General features: G+C 50.8%; 1 protein-coding gene across 1 annotated transcript in view; it reads right to left on the bottom strand.

The window, feature by feature from the left end:
* DPF3 (double PHD fingers 3) overlaps nucleotides 1-17,455 on the bottom strand; it is a 184,614-nt gene that overhangs the window by 25,328 nt on the left and 141,831 nt on the right. Inside the window, exon 6 of the mRNA XM_045564534.1 lies at nucleotides 13,465-13,543. Within this exon, the coding sequence (XP_045420490.1) occupies nucleotides 13,465-13,543 (79 nt within the window). The remainder of the gene's footprint in view (nucleotides 1-13,464; nucleotides 13,544-17,455) is intronic.

The following is a 17,455-nucleotide window of genomic DNA, read 5'->3' as shown; positions in this document are numbered from 1 at the left end:
GCAGCAGATGTTATAAGTATGGAGAGAAGAGCCAAGAGAGATTGTGGAGAGAGAAAAGAGAGGTGTGGACATAGGGCAGAACTCAGAAAACACCAGTATCCTAAGAAACTGGTGGAGAAAGAGAAACGGATTTTTTTTTTAATTTGTTAAGAAAGACTCACACACAGTGAACAACAGAAGCCGAAGGAGTGGGGTTTCAAGATGACAATGACAATGATACCACCAGTCACGGCTCCTGCTAACAGCTGTGGAGTGTCTACAATGGGCCAGGCCTGTTCCAAGTGCCTCAAGTGAATTTATTCACAGTGACTCGCATCCCCACTGTAAAGAGAGATGAGCCGACTCCGCACAGAAGCAGAGCCACGGCAATCAATGTCAGGTACCTAAGAAGGTTCAAGAGGGATGGAGGTGAGAAGAGATTACTAGATTTGGCAACTGGGAGGTCCCTTAGTGAGAGGAGAATCCGCAACCTCATGGAGGGCAAGACTGCAGAGAGCTGGGATGCTCTAGAAGGGAGGAAGTGATGACAGGGCTGACACGAGTCCTCCCAACATGGCTGTGAGGAGGGACCAAGGGGGCTGGAGGCAAGTACAGGGCCAGGGGAGGCTGGGGTGGAGCCTATATTTTACCACGGTGGCTCCTCCACTGGGGCCACAGGCTGAAGGGAAGGTGGCAGCGGGGGGAGGGGATTTGAGAGGCAGGGTTAGAAGGGATCGGAGTTAATGAAGCAACAAGCTGACCCCAAAATGAAGCTTCTGACCCCAAGTCCTAGTCCTTCAAATGACTTCATCTTAGGGGCAAGAGACACAATCAAGACTTCCAAGATTTATTTTGGTTGGATTGCATCAGGATCAGACTGCAGTGTTTCAATGGAAAGAAATGCCTTGAAAATCCTTCTATGACTGGCTTGGAGAAGCCAGCACCATTTCACCTTCTATATTTAAGCATGTCTTCCTGTCACTGCAAACACTACGGGCCAGGTTTGTGGGCACATGGCCTGTGCATCCAGACAGGGTCCATGTTCAGAAGGGCCCCATGCTTGGTTTACTGCTCTGCTGTTGCCATCTTGAAATTCCTAATATTTATTGAACAAGGGGCTCCTCACTTTCATTTTGTACTGGGTCCTACAAATCAGGTAGCCAGTCCCGGAGACCTGGCGGGGCTGGGAGTGGAGATCTGGGGCTAACTTACTCCAAACAGCCAGCCTGATAGCAGGAGAGCTGCCAGGGCAAATCCAGGTCCCAATCAGCCCTGAGTCCAGAGTACAATTCCCTTCTGAGATAACCTTGAAAGTCTAGCCAATCAGTAGTCGTCATTTCAGTGCCATCGACTGCTCTGGCCTTGCTTCTGGGTCAGCCCTGCCCGCAGAGAGGCAGGCTCTGCAGTGGGTAAGTGGGTGGGCTCCATCTCATCGGCCTGGGTTCAAGTCCCAGCCCTGCTGATGACCAGCTGTGTGATCTTGGGCAAGTTGCTAAACCTCTTTGTGACTCAGTGTCCTCTCTGGACAACAAGGATGGTGGTGACAGCACACCGACTCACAGTGGTGAGAGCCGCATGAGAGAATGCACTTCAAACAATCCCAGCTCACAAGACGGCTCAGCCAAGAGAACAGACTCAAAAGGGGGGGGATGTAGTCATTTTTCCTCTGAAGTCTTAGGTGGTGGAATAGCAAGGAAAAGAGAGTGAGGAAAGAAACATTTTGAAAATAAAGTATTGGAACCATCTGCTATCCTTTTACCCTGTCGGCAATCTCACTCTGGAAATGTCTGTCGTGCGGAATCAGACTGAGCCCCATGACTGCTGAAGCATGCAGAGAGGGCCCTGCTCCACCCTCCCACTCCTGTCCCCTTCCCCGGGGCAAGCTCCTTTGCATCAGCACCTCAGAAGCCACCACCCTGGGGACCAGTCAGCTCTGCCTGTGCACAACCTAAGGTCCTTCTTTTCACCTTGGCAAGCATGCACTTGGATTTTGTGTTCCTGGCACGGTGTGCATGGAGAGCGACGGCTGTGACAATAAGGGAGGTCCGGCTTGAGTTCTCTCTCTCCTTCCCCCTGGGGCGGATCCATCTGTCAAGCTGCAGAAACAGTGTTTGCCCACTTCCCAATCCAGAACTGGATTCTCCCTGCAGGGCCTCCTGTCTGCAGTTACGAATGCCTTCAGTGTCACCCCAAAATATTTACAGCATGCCCCTGCCTCCCTTTCGATCCTACCCTGCTCGTTCCTTGTCTGGGCAGGGGTGGGGGAGGAGGGGGAGGAGGGGGAACGGGGGCAGTTTGTGTGAACAAAGCCAGCTGCAGCAGACAGCAGAATCCTTCCTGCCTGGGAGAAGCGGCCGCCTTCCCCACTGATAACTTAATGACTCTGGCACATTTTCATCAGCCCAACTTGGAGCACGCAGTGGGCATCTGAGCCAGTGGTTTCCGAGAGACGGAAAGCAATTACGGGATGAGCGTCCAGGAGACAAAGCCTGGGCCCTGGAGTCACCAGCCGCATCTCATTCCCAGGTCTGCCCTGTGGCACTGACATACAGCCCTGAGGACACCACTCCCTTATCTCTGCAGATGACTTCCTCATCCACAACCCAGGCCCAGCGGTGCCTGTCACCTGCCCACGCCTCCAAGGCATCATACCTGTAGACTATCACCAGGCGCACGTTCCTACACAGACTCTCAACAGCTCATGAGTTGAGGGGCCCCATTTTACAGATAAGGAAACTGAGTCTGAGGGCGTTTAAGCAACTACCTACATGGCAGAGCCAGGATATGAACCCAGGTCTGTCTGTGTTAGAAGCACAGGACTGGAAGATGCACTGGTCAGTCTCTGTTTGTCACTGCCCCCTCCCAACCCACCCCTAGGACCTGGGGCTAACCTCCACGGCCTGCCTCACTCACACTCCCTTGCTCTCTGCTTCCGGCAGAGTGTGGCCAGAAGGAGGCACCGGCAGGAGAACGGGGTGAAAAGACACACAAGTTGGGGACCTGTGCCCTGCGCTGCTTGGGCCCTGTGCTGGTACAGGGGCTGCCCCTACCCCAGGCCCCAGCCCTCTCCTGCTCTGGGAACCATGTGTCCCCCTCTGCTCCTTGGGGCTGGAGCTGGGAGGGCTTCCCACTCTCCCTTGTTGGTACCCTTATCCTGCCCACACCTCCATAATCATTCTGTCATCAAATTCCCTTGCATTCAGCTCTTCTGAGCAGAATCCTGTGTCCTGCCAGGGCCCAGGCAGATTGACGGGAGAATCACAACCTGCCAGGCTGGTTTGCAGAAGTTCGGAGCCTCCCACACCTTCCCTCCCAACAGCCCTCCATCTTCTCTCTGGGGGATGGAGGCATGCCCATCTCCAATCCCCCCGAGTGGGGAGAAGCCCGGTGTGAGAAAAGCCCCAGGTGACTCTCAGATACAAACTCGCACTGGGACAAAACCTAGAAGACACTTCAAAACGCCATCAGCTCAGACTCATGCACTCAGGGTGAGGCTGTTAATCTGTAAGACAATGTTAACTGTCCAGGCTTTTCTCAAGAGCCGACTTTGGCTCCGCAAAACTCAAAGTGATAAAAGTCGTGGCTTCAAGGTTCATCCAGGTCCTGCAATATTCAGGCCCACCCCTGTTTAAGTGACAAGAAGCCCCTCTTGGGCAAGTCCAGGCCTCCCACACCCAGGTGGGCTTCCCCTCCCCAGGAGCTCACCCTTGGAGCTCAGAGGCCAGCGGAGCAGGTGGCCTCCTGGAGACCCGGGGCCTGGCCCTGAGTCTGATACGAACCTGCTATGCACCCTGGACAAATCTCAGAACTTTCTGGCCTTGATTTTTTTAATCTGTAAACTATGGAGGTTGGATCAGATGGTCTCTAAATCTCATCCATTCTAGCAACTTCACAGCTCTCTTTTCTCTGGGCCTTCGAAGCCTGGGTACCTCCTGAAGCTATTATTCCCTCAACTGCAACCGAAAACTGATGCAGCCTCCGGGCCAGGGGCCACCCAAGGGCTGGCTGTACCCACCTCCCACCCCGGCTGGCAAGGTCTGCCAATGCCCTCCTGGGGCTTCATATCTTCTTTCAGGCCACCCCTGATGCTTATTTTAAACTGAATTCTTCTGGATAGCAGCACAGGAGGCTGGAGTAGGGATGGAGCATAACATCCTGATATTTTACAGCCGCATTCCTCAGGGCCTGGCACTGACCCAGGATCTATCAAACTCCAGTGACCCACAAGTCCTGTGTATTTATCCAGGGAGAGTGTTCTGCTTATTTTAGAAATTCACTACATGTAAATGTGACTCCTGGTTAAAGACAGGAAGAACGGAGATAAGCAACAAGACCCTCATTTCAAAACACTGTATAACCTGATTCTGGAACCCCAGCAGAGAAACACAGAAACCCCCAAAACCAAAGCAGTCACTGTGTCAGCAGGACTATTTCCTGCCCTGCTGAGGGGCAGGGTGACAGAATGCTGGTGCACTCCAGAATCAGCCTTCCTGGGTCAGCTCATTTGCTTTGTGACCTTGGGCAGTTAATCTCTGTAAGACTCAGTTTCCTTGTCTATAAAGTGGGGATAATAGTTTGTACCTCGCAGGGGTGTGATGAGAACTGAATGAGTTCATCCTTGTAATGTGCTTCGCACAGTGCCTGGCACACAGCACATGTTCAAAAAACATTAGCTATTTTTAATACCTCATTTCACTTTATCAGACTGTTTCCCTGGACTCTGACAACTCCAGCAGCTAGTGCATCAGAACACTACTGGGACTCAGCTTAGGTGTTAAATAAGTACCGTTTCTTGATTTGGCATTAGGAAAATAAATATTTATTGAGAACATCTGTGAACCAACCAGTGAGCTAATTATTTTTGCAAATTGTCTCATTTAGCCCTCTTGGAACCTCTCTAAGGTTAATAGGAAATAACCCAGCAAAGACTCAAATCCTGGGCTTCCAACCCTCATCCCTTGTAGGGCTTTATTCTAACGTAGTCCTACATTAGCATGTCTTTAGTTACCTTAAAGAGTAAAATGGAATTCTTTTTTTTACTCTTACAATAAAAAGAATGTAAATAATAAATGTAATTGTCAACATTTCTGGAGAAGGTAAACAGAGAAAGGTCAAAAGTCAGACCCAATTATCAGAAGGTGTGGCGGCCCCCAGACATTTGGGAATCTTGCCAGCGTCCCCTCTCAGGATCTCCATGCGCCTCCCATGCCTGGGTGACATCTGACATCACTGCTGCCTCAGATGCAGAGCAGGCTCTATTTGTGGGTCCCAACCCACCACTGCTCACCAAGGTAGGCCTTCTTCCAACCTACAACATCAGTGTAAGTTCCTCAATTCCTTTAGGGAAACAGATCTCCATTGGCATCTGTTAGACATTTCTGCCTGGATTTCCCACCATGTCCGCAAATTCATATGTCAGTTTCTTCACTTCCCCAAAATTACTTCCCTCTTTAAAATATTCCAGTTAAAGCTTCCCCTCATGTCTTAATTACCGAGGTGGGGGATGTCAAGTCACCACTGCCCCCTCCCTCACTCCTCTCTCCTGCTCCTACATCCCATTTATCCTCTGTCAGGTTCTGTGGGTTTTTCTTCCATAAAGCCCTGTCCATTTCATTCCTGCTGTCACTACCATCCAGACTTCATGCCTTCTCCTAGGTGATCAGAAAAGGCTATTCTCAACCATCAGGCTTTGGGCTCTTCCCTGAACGCCTGACCCTGCAGATTCACCTTCCTAGAAATGTCTCTGGAATTGTCAGGATTCACCATTGACTACACAACTCAGCCTGGCGTTCCCAGAAATCCACCACGCCCTCAATCTTCCTACCCAAACACTCTGCTGGGTCCATGCTGATCTATATATTCTGACCGGTAAGTACGTCTCACACTCCCCTCTCCCACTATTCATCAATAGTTTGGAAGCCCCGCTGTGCCGAGTCTGGGATGCAACCGACTGTGACATGGCCCTGCCCTCAGAAGGCTCACGGTCCAGCTTGAGGGAACAGACAAATAGACAAACAGTTATCACACAATGTGAGAGGTAGCCCAGGTGGAGGTATGCACAAGGAACCAGAAGGTTCCAGAAAGGGGTAAGTGTGTATGTGTGTGAGTATTGGGGTTGATAGGGGAGGGAAGGAGAGAGAGAGGGAGATCAATGACTGGGATCAAATCTTGGCTCTGCCACTTACTCACTGTGTGGCCTCAGGAAAGTGAATTAACCCCTCGTCCCTCCAGTTTCCTTATCTGCAGGATGGAGATGACTGAAGCATCTATCTCATGGCACGTTTGCGAGAGTTGAAGAGTTAATACAGATGAAGCCCACCGAACATTCCAGCCCCATAATATAAGTCGACAAACTTTAGCTTTACTATTATTACCTCTTCCCCCAGCCCCACACAGAGACCAGCATCAGTTCAATCCACACTCACTGAGGGCCTTTTTGGCACCCTGGGGACAGCCTCCCCTGGTGTGACCATTCCCCGCTCTGTTCCTGCAATGTTCACTGTCACCTCAATTAAATACCACCCGGCAGTGTGGTATCTCCTTGTGTGATATCTGCCTTATCTCACTGAAGAAAGAGGAAATAAGGAAAGGTAAAGGCGAGGGGCAGCCTCATGAAGCACGTGCCAGGTGCAAACCTTTTCACATACACCATCCCAGTCAGCTTTCCCAACCACGCACCAGCCCCTGCAGAAATGGAGACTCTCAGCAGCAAAATGACTGTCTCCACATCCCAGGTAACAAGCAGCAGATCCGCTCTGAAGTCAGTGAGCATTCTCCTTCACCCGCTCTCTCCCACCTGGCTGGCACTGAGCAGGCTGCCTGCTTTCCTATACCTCCCCCCCGTGACTTGAAATAAGAGAAACCAAAGGTGTGTACCCTCTGACCTCACCATTCTGCTTCTAGGAATTGATAAAAGCATTGTGCAAAGATATAGCTGCAGTATTGTTTTTTAATAGTGAACAGATTATAAGATGTCCAACCATTTAATAGGTAGAACACTGATTGAGCAAACTGGGACATGTTCATAAACTGTGGCATGTCCATGTAATGGAACACTATACAGCCCTGCAAATGAGTCATAAAAATGTGTTTATTGAGACAAAAAGTTGTTCCTCCTGTATTGTTGAGTGGGTGGGTGGCTGGGTTAAAATGGTATGTATCATTTATTGGTCATGTGTGTATGTGTGCATGTGTGCGTGTGTCGGGGGAGGAGAGAGAGAAAGAGAAAGAATGAATTCTAGAATAGTACACAGCAAAACAAAAGGTAGGTTACCTCTGAAGGGTGAGATTATGGGTCATTTTTATTTTTCCTTTTTTACATATCTGATTTTATATAAATTCTGATTTTTTTCTGTAATGAACAAATACTATTTCCATAGAAAAAGTTATTTTTAAAAATAGTAAAAAGAACCTCTACGGATGTGACTAGGTACCCTCTATGGGTCATCCACAACCTTAATGGACATTATTTGTCACAAGGTTTGCACCAAGTAGCAGCTGGCTGAGAACGAGGACCTGGCTGGATGAGGAAATAGTCCAGAGGGTGTGGGTCACCGTGCAGGAAAGGCGAGCCTAGGTTAGCTGGTCAGCGGGCAAGACGCCAGCCCTGGAGGGAAGGGGACAGGCTGCAGGAGCAAAGGAGGCAGAGACAGGAGGGCCCGAGGGCAGCAAAGAGAAACTTTAGCCTCTCCCCAGCCCTGCCTGCACACTCTGCAACCTGTGCCCATGACTCAGTGGCACTTAAATATTTAAACAGACCCAGCTTGGCCGCAACAAACACACTCAATCTTCAGGGATTAATCCCATGCCACAGGCCCCGCTCCACAAATCAAGTTTCTGGGACTCCGAGCCTTTCCCACCCTCCCCCACCCCACCCCATCCAAGGACCCACCAGACAACTGAGTGATGAGCCCGCTTCCCTCCAGCGATGAGGCCCGCCAGCCTGAAGGCCGCGTTATTGGCTTTCCCACTGCAGCTCGAAGGTAAAAAGCACACGAGTCACCACATGGGCCTTAATGCCCTCAAAAAAAATTTTTTTTAGTAAGACTGCAATAGTCATCTGATTCTCCCTGCTGCACTCAGGTATGGGTGAAACCAGAGTAATTTGAAGGAGGGTGAGGTCAAGCAGATTTCCTGGGCCTGCCTCAGGTTCAACTGTACCTGCCCCATGGGGGGATCCATAGCCCCTCTTGGCCTGTGGCATAGTTTCTGTGATATCCCCCTAAGCCAGTCCTCCCTTTGTGTCCTTGAGACATCTTGTCTCAAGGTAAAGAGCCTCGTTGTTAAGCTGCTGTCTGGGAAGAAAGGAGCCCACGGTGTGCGGGAGGGGTGCTCATCAGGGCAGTCCCAAGACCCAAGAGAGGAGCCACCCCTCACTGACAAATGAGGACATTGGTGCCATAGACGCCGAGAGGCAGAACCAGGACTAGACCTCTGGACTCTTTGCCTTTAGCCTGCTATCCTTCTCCCTGCAGTACGCCACCACCAAGGAGCACGACACCTCAGAGCAGGGAGAGACCCCAGACCCTAATCTGACAAGGCCCCACTGGGCTGGTTACCCCTCCACCAGGTTTCCAGAAGGCAGGCAACGCCATGAAGCGGTGAGGTTTTCAGTCACCAGCCACACAATCAAAAAATACGTGTCTGTGGGGAGGAGATGGCACAAGAACATTCCAGAGGCTGAGGTGAGAGGACGCACTCCTGACGCGGGAACACCAGGCGGAGGAGACTCAGAGGTGAGTCGTGCTAGTACGAGGGCTCCAGTCACGTCTATTTGCCTTTTGTCACTAATCACCCTTGGGCCCTAGTGGAGGGGGGGGGTGTGATTTTAATAGGTTTCCATTTAAAAGGCTCAAAATCACATAATTCATTCCATTCCACTTCGGTTATAATTACTACCTGACACTAGCTTGCCACCCTGACACTTAGAAGTCCGTCAACAGTGGACAGGGCTCCACCTCATACATAAGGTGTGCGTGCCACTGATTAACTTTTAAAACACTTTTCTCCTCAGCTCTCAGTAGAACCAAACTCCAGGATAGGAAGGGCATATTTAACCAATTTGTGCAGGCGATGTCCTACGGTGTGTCAGTTCTGAGCTTTGGCATTAACCAGCTGTGTGATCTTGGACAAGTCCCTTCACCTCTCTGAGCCTTTTAGTTTCTTCACAGTAACATGAGGTCAACTTGTCCCTGCCTCTCAAGGTTAATGTGGGGATCTACAAGATCATCTATATAAAGTGCTTAGCATCACACTCTGCACACCGTAAGCATCCACTAGCAGGAATTATTACCATGATTTACAAAAAACTGGAAAGGAAAAAAAAAACTTCCCAAGTCACTTCCCTTGTGTCCTGCAAAAGGACAAAGGTTTGCTCTGCCCCTCCCTAAATGGCTAATGCTTAGAGACAAAATGTTCTCCCTGAATATCACCCCCTTCTCACCAACTTCTTTTCTATGATGTTCCTCGAACAAAGAAAATGGAAAAATGGGTCTCTCATCAGGAGTCTGCCCCAATGACGGGAACAGAAAAACTCAGGGTTGGGAGTAGTTAGGAAGAAAAACGGCAAACTCTTTAAATGACTTTTAAAACATTCTAGTAGCCAAACCCAAGGATTCCTTTCACATGTCCGTCCCCAGTTATCATCCCATCTATAAAATCGGGCTAATGATACTATTAGGATTTAAAGCTACTAAGTAAATTAAAATCAAGTGCTGCATTGCTGAGTTTTATACTGGACTGCTGAGTTTTATATCAAGGCTAAAAGAACTGGAAAGGAAAGATTCTAAAGAGACCAACTAAAACAGTGATGCAAGCCAGTGGCAAGCTGCCTGGAGAATTCCTGGAGACTCAAGAACTTCCAGATGCGAAAAGAAGGGAATAATAAAAGGGCTGGGCAGTCAGAGTCCGGAAGCCTTCACGTTTGGATACATAGACCGATCATTCTCGAAAGTCCGTACACGTAAGAATCCCCTTTTGAGCTCTCAAAAAATGCAGGCTCCTGGACCTGCCCTTCCTGTGATTCAGATACAGGAAATCTGGTGTGGAGCCCAGGAATCTGCATTTTAATTAGTAGGTATTTCTGTGCAGATGGTCCAGGTCTACAATTTGACAAATACTGACAGCCTTTCCCACAAAGTCTTGTTCTGTTGCTTCATTTGTGCTCAATGAACACATTTCCTTAGGCAAGAGATTGAAAGGGAAGAAACAGTACTTTAATCCTTAAGCTGGGTAAACTTTCAAGATAATTAATAGAGATTAGTTACTTGCTGGAAAATGAAGTATTCATATACATACACACCATGGATTGGGTAAAAAATAAATTACATTCAGATGATTTAATACTTCTCGGAGATAAAATTAATTCAATGGTTGAGTGAAAGGCAATAGGCGAACTATCCAAACTATCTATCACCTGAAGTTAGCAGCCAAGGTAATATTTCAAGCACCCATTTTGAAAGGGAAGCTTGGACCAAGAGCGCAATAGGACAGCCATATTTAGAAACTCATGCCAGGAAGAGTTAAACACAACCATGTCTGAAAACTGCTCTTACCACTCCACATAAACCCGGAAAGATGTGCTGGGGTCCAAGGTGACCTAATATATTCATAAATAACTTGAAAGATAGAGGGAGAATTATGCAAATCAAACCATAGATGATACAAAAATGGCAGGGATTGCAAATCTGTGGAGAGTGAAATTTAACTACTGGGCAATGTCTTTAAATTTGCCTTTATTGAATCTTGTATATTGAAGTCACATATTATTGGATGTGTTTATTGAGACTCAATAGGGCCAAATGCAGAGTGATTTATGGAAGAAGGAATAATCAAAGGCTTAAGCAGAAGCACGTGCACCTGGAGAGGCAGACACCGGGCAGGACAGGCTGTGACTGGAGGTTGTTGAGACGGTGCACAGCACAACGGGACAGCCAAAGGCTTCCAACCTCTGCAGATATGCGTTGTGCTAAGAGCTGATGCGTGAAATAAACAACGAAATTTGTCTGTTGCTCTTTGAGCCATTTGGCCTTGACGCTACCTCCAATGGGAGTGCTGTGCTTAAACGTAGACCTGGGGAATTCAGAGCAGGGTGGCACAGAGATTATGGGGTGGGGCCCTACGTCAAATAAGAATACAAGGAACGTTAGGAGAATGTGCCTCTTTGTTGGGGAAAGATGCACAAAAGACAAGAGGACCTGTAGGAGAGAAAATTTTCAGTTCCTATTAAGGAAAAACAATCGTTCAATGCACAGCTGGCATCATGGAAGAAAGGGCAGCTTATGGTAACACCACCCCTGGGGACACTCAAGGAGGCGGCCAAACACCTCTCTACTTAGGATGCATTAGAGATTATTAAAAGCACTCCTTGCCCAGTTCAGGGGTGGGGGTGGGGGTGGGCCTCATGACCTCTCCAAAGGTCATTTCTATCCCAAAGGATCGCATGTCTGAAGGGCACCAGATAAAAATAAAGTCTATTAATCACTGAGCTGCCACACAATTTCCTCAGAGAGCCAGAAGAGAGAAGGGTAATCCACGGTGGCCCTCGCTCCACCAAGGAGCACATGCACGGGCAGAGCCCAGATAGCAGCTGCAGAGACTTCCAGAAAGCTGACAGTAGCCTGCGATTACCAGGTAAACAGAAGGAGGAGGAGACCCTGCAGGGAGGGCAACAGAAAGCAGCAAAGGGCACTGAGAGCTCCTAACAAAGCCGCAGGGTTTGGAGGAGAGGCGCTGATGCAAGCGCTTTGTGCAGAAAAAGAGGAGCCAGGCAAGAGAGGGACGTGCACAAAGGGCACTGCATGGAGACAGTCCATAGGAGGCCGAAGTCCGAGACAAAGGTGGGAAGAGAGGAAGTGGGGGTGGGGGGCCAGGTCAAAGAAAAGGGCACACGGGTGTGTCTGGGAACATATGGGATTGCTATTGGCTGAGGGTCCAATGAAAGCTGTAGAGATAGAGCAAAAAGTCATCCCACTCTCTACGGTAGCAGAACATCGCATGATGAAAATAAAGCTTTTAAAAAGAGGAGAGAGTGGCAACGCTCCAGCTCCAAAGCAACTGTTGGCATTCTTGACAGATGGGCTGCCCCAGCCAGACACAGCTGGAAAGCCTGCTCCGTGGGGGTCTGAGGACCCTTCCCAGCCCAAGCCCGGAACCAGTGTCCCAACCACTAGCACGCATGGGCTGTTGTGCCTCAGAACAAGACTGCGCCCCAACCAGGAAGCAAGACCCAGGCCACAGCAGGCTCCTCCTGGTGTTGCCAAGAGGCATCGGACCCCACACCCTGCTCCCTCCTCAGTCTGGCCCAGACCTGCTTTGGGGTGGAGACGTTACCTGAAGGAGTCGTCTCAGGAATGGCATCTGCACGGTGTATTAAGCAGCCAAATGGGGGTCATGGAGTTTGAGTTCTTCTAGCAAAATGTTCTCCAACCAGCTGTCACCCCACCGGGCACAGAATAACTTTTTGAAATCAAAAGAGGCCAGTGAAGAAGGAGGAAAAAGGCACCACCCCCAGCGTGTTCCCTGCGCCCCCTTCTCCCCTGGCTCTCTGCCTTCGCAGAGACTACAGCCCCTGGCAAGGTGGGCGGGGCACCCCTAGAGACACCATGCCAGGGTCCTGCCTCAGCTGCTCACTGCGGTCCCTCACTGCAGCCCCTTCCCTCTGATGGCAGAGCTCTGCGTCCTCAGAGAGGAGAAGACGGGGAGGGGAGATCGTCAGGAGTGTGGTTTTGAGGGCTGCCCTGCTGTGGAATGAGCAGATGGCACCCAGTGCAGCAAGAGGACAAAGCGGGCAAAGACCTTAATTCTACCACCCAGCACTCTGGCAAATGAGGACAGAATCTGTCTGGAGCAGACCACATCCTCCTCAAGCGGCCAAGGCTCCTTGCTGCTCCTGTCCCTCGGGCCTCCCTAGCTCTGTCTGCAGACCCTACACCCAGGAGCCAGGCAGCCGCTTGTCCAAAAGATGTTTCTGAAGCAAGCAAGAAAGGCTGGAGATGGATCGAGGGCCATTTATTAAATAAGTCATCGCATAGGAAGATTCATAACTTGCCCTACCTAGGACAGGAGAGAGAGAGAAAAAGGAAATTAAAGGGAAACAAATGAAAAGCCACAAGAGCCAAGTACCTTTGTCGGAGGGTTTTGAGTTATGCTTTTGTTTGTAACTCTCTGAAATAGAGAAAGAAATAGAGAATGAATCTTAAAGGAGACAGAGGGAAAGAGAGGGAGCTGGAAGAGTGCACGCGGGAGGGCACTGCCGGAGCGAGGAGCGCAGCGCCAGGGCGGGAGGCCCCACCTGGCGTCCCCCACGCAGAAACACCAGGAGGAAGTGGGGCTGCCATGGCGGTGGCTGGCAGCAAGCTGGGGCGTGGCCCGAGACGGGTAGGTAAGCCCGGTGCTGGGCTGGCGAGCTGACAGCCAAGGAAGCCCAGGGCAGGGTGGGCCAGGGGCAGGGGCACAGGAAGGGAGGCAGGACCTGCCCATACTTACTGTCGCAGACGTAAGGCTTGTCATGGTCCTCCTGAGAGGCGGCATCGTGCCTCCTCCGGCCCCCCGCAGAGCCACGAGCCTGGGGAGACAGGGGGTATGGGGATACTCGTTATTACAGCCATCGCTACGGTGCCGGAGCACGCTCTGTGAGGCCCTGAGCGCCCCGCTGGATCTCCCCAGGCTGCCCATCATGACCTTTGTGCCCACAACAACCCCATTTTACAGGCAACGAAACTGAGGCCCAGAGAGTTTAGGTAACTCACCCCAAATCACTCAGCTCCTCCCCCATGCATCTCATTAAGGCTTCACAACCCTAAGAAGGAGTTACTACTATGCTCCCCCTTTTACAGATTAGGGAACTGAGGCAACAGAGAGAGGTTAAGTAGCTTGGCCAAGGTCATTCAGCTACTAAATGCAGAGCCAGGACCTGAACTCAGGACAGTCTGACTGGAAAGCCCACAACCGCCAAATTCCCATGCACTGTTACAGCCACCAGGACCTCCTGCTCCAGCTCCTCAGCCTTCTACCTTCACGGACACAGCAGAAAATGCCACCCTGCTCCGCACGGCCGACCAGCTCATGGGTGTACTGGGGCAAGTCCTGACGGGGCGAGGGGTGTATCTGCAGTTGTCACCCCAGGTTCCTGTACCCACATTTCCCACCCCCCCAGTGTCCTAAGCACCAGCCAGGCTGGTGTCCGGGGCCCAAGGCACGAGCCCAGGATCAGCAGAATCCCTGGCTCCTCACCCCATGCCTGGCCTACTGGGTGGGGGCGGCCATCAGCTCAGGCCTCCCGTGTTTGGTCTACCTGGGGCCCCCAGCCAGTGACAAAGGCCTTGGCCCTCGTGGTCTCCTGGGCTGGACTCCTGACACCACCATTCTGTGTGCATCTCCCAGAAAGGGTCAGTGTGACCTGGGGTGGGGGTGGAGGGAGCTCTGCCTTCAAGAATCAAAGAGACTATCCCGAGAGGATGCTGGCAGCTCCACAGCCCCAGGACAGTGGCTACAAGAACACAGCAAGGTTTATTTTTAAACCTTTGTAAGTCCCACACTGGTCACGTGTGTAGCACCCTCGCCTCCTCCAGGTCATTCTTTGGTAATGAGTAGCAGTGAACTCCCAACCAGGGAAAGGGCCTGCCGAGGTCTTTGGGGACAGAGGGAAGAGGGCGGCAGATGAGGAATAAGACACGACAGCAGCCTGGGGTGCAGGGGAAATGGCGTGGTCCCAGGGGCCTGGCCTGGACGAGTAGTCCTGGGGACCTCACGGTGGAAAGGTCAGGGCTGCTTCCACACACGCTCACACACACTCACAAGTGCACACACTCACGGGGGACCTCACGGTGGGAAACCTGTATCCCGGGCCTGCGACACTCACACACTCACAAAAACACGTACTTCACAATCAACACCACCTGCCAAGCTGCCACCTCTGCCACCTCCTCAGCTTGTCTCTCTCCAAAACAAATTCCTCCTCCCTCCTTCCCTCCTTCCCTCCCTCTCACCCACTGTCTCCCTCCCACCCCACCCCTGCCCACGCTGACAGCCAGCAGCCCTCCTCCCCTCGCCCTCATTACTCAGACTTGACCCCAAGAGGGATCTGTTGGCAGTCACCCCAGGCGCTGACAGGCCTCCTGCCTGCCCACACTGCTGAGCGTGGTCACCCTCAGCTGCCCTCCCCCCCACACCCCTTGAGGAAGCCAGGGACAGCTTGATGTGCCGCCCGCAGCCCTGTCACTGCTGCCTCTGAGCAGGTGAAAGCAAGTGAAGCAGAATGGCAAGGCAACAGCAGCCCCTGGGAAGGGGCTCTGCAAGGCTAAAAATACCTCCAGGGAGAAGGGGAGGAGCCGTGGGGGACTGGAAGTCACCAGCCCTGCTGGGGGAGATGCCAGCAGGAAGCAAGGGCCCTGCTGAGAGCCAGGCTTTAATCCCACTCTGCAGAGCTGCCGCTGGGCGCCCATGTGCTCCCATACTCCCTGGGCCTCAGTTTCTTCAACTGCAAAACAGGGATCATGGCTACAGGGCACTCAAGGGGACATGCAAGGGATTCTTCCCGAGGTAGCAGCACTCTTATGGTCTCCTAGAAGATCTCGGGCTTGGAAACTCAGAATCCTATTGTCCTACTCAAATGTCACTCCCTCAGAGCCCTCCCTGACCAACTGATGTCCACTCATACCTCTCCCTCATCCTCTCTTCCCCTCCCCGCTTCATGCTTCATCAAGGCACTTAGCACTTCCTGGCATTAGATGGTACGGGTGTTGGTTTACTTGTTGATTTTCTGTCTCCCCCACGTAAGGGTGGAGACCTTGTCTATTTGGGCCACCACTATTCTTGGATCCTGGCATAGGGTCAGCCACATATTATTAATATAAGAAGCACCAAATACACGTTTGGAAATAGATGAATCACCAGTCAGGCAGCATGTCAGTCATTTGTGGTTCCTCTCCTTCATTCTCTGTATCCAAATGCTATTGTTTCCTCCTTTCAAAGGCCATCTCAGGCTTTGTGATTTTCCTTTCTGTTCCACATGCTAATCTAGGAGCTCACCAACTGACCCCTGAACTGCTCAAAGAACCCACCAGCTGGGGCTCTACCTCCACGTGGCCCCCCAATCCATCCTGCATGACTGCCAGACCACTTAGACAAAAGGGATAAAGGACAGGAGCCCATGGTCATTCATTCATTCATGCATTCATTCATTCATTGCCACCTACAACCCACTTACACAGCCAATGGCAACCTAGTACCAATCCCATCAGGTGTACCCCAGGCTCAGGCTATGTCTATTTTTTTTTTTATTGATCCCTGTCAAGGACCAGCCTCTCCTCTGCCCATCCATATCCAATCCATGCTTCATCCTCACTATCATCCCACTGCTCTAAGAATCCTCCTCTTGCCACACTGAGGAGTGAAGAGTATCAGCTTTAAAGTCAGTTGGACATAGGTTTAAACACCAGCTATGCGCCTTGGACAAGTTACTTCTCTGAGCTTTAGTTTCCTCAACTGTAAAACGGGCACAAAGAGAGGGTTAGTGCTAAGAAGATTTGAAACTGCAGGGGACAGCACTAAGTCCACAGGAAGTGCCCAATAATTTCCCCTCCTTGCCTATGTTGGTCTCTCTCTCCGCTGAATTCCGGTTGCATTGAGTTAGTGCACAGTCAGAAGTCTGCTGTTTTCTAATTGTATCACGGGTGTTACATCATCATCTTCTCCCCAGCTTGATTCTAAGGTCCTTGAGGGCAAAGATGGCATTTTACACTTTATCAGGAACCCCTAACACTTAGCACACAGCATGCAAAGCTCTCTGCCTATATTAGCTCAGTTAATTCCTACAATAACCCTAGAAGTTAAACCAAGTAGTGTTATTATTCCCATTTGGCATTTGGTGAACCAGGTTCTGACCTGTCCACAGTCACGGGACCAGCAGAAGGAGCAGGATCTAGGTGTCCAGCCTCTGTTATGGAAAACTTTGAAGCTAACTAGCCAAAAGAAATCAAGCCCCCCCACACTGCCCCCAGAACTGCCCACCACAGTCCACTCCGTCCCACCCCACCTCCTATATGCACCCTGCTGGGCCATGGCAGCCATGAGTGTACCACAAGCCCTGCCCTGCTGGCCTCATTTGATTGGCTGGCTCAGGAGTAGTCACCTGACCCAAACTAGGCCAATCAGCTTCTACCTACAAGAGACTTGGAATTAGAAAACAGTGACTGTAGTTAGTATAGGCCACTTGAACTGCGGGCCCATAAATTCAGGAGCTGTGGGGATGCATGCACAGAGAAGCAGGAAAATCCATCTTTAGAGAGAAGAATGAAGGAGGGATAAGTAGAGGCCAGAAGCTGCCTGGGTTCCTTACTCTTCCTCAGTCCTAAATCCCTGCCACTTTCCTACCCTTCCTGTGGTTTGGATCTTCAAAGATTGTCCAAATGTGGGGCAATGGCCCAGCAGCTTTTCAAATTCTTTCCAGCTTTGCTTAAGCTAAAAGACCCTTCAC

The sequence above is a fragment of the Lemur catta genome, chromosome 1, assembly GCF_020740605.2.
Source record: "Lemur catta isolate mLemCat1 chromosome 1, mLemCat1.pri, whole genome shotgun sequence".
NCBI classification, from domain to species: Eukaryota; Metazoa; Chordata; class Mammalia; order Primates; family Lemuridae; genus Lemur; species Lemur catta.
This window is presented reverse-complemented; position numbering and strand designations above follow the sequence as displayed.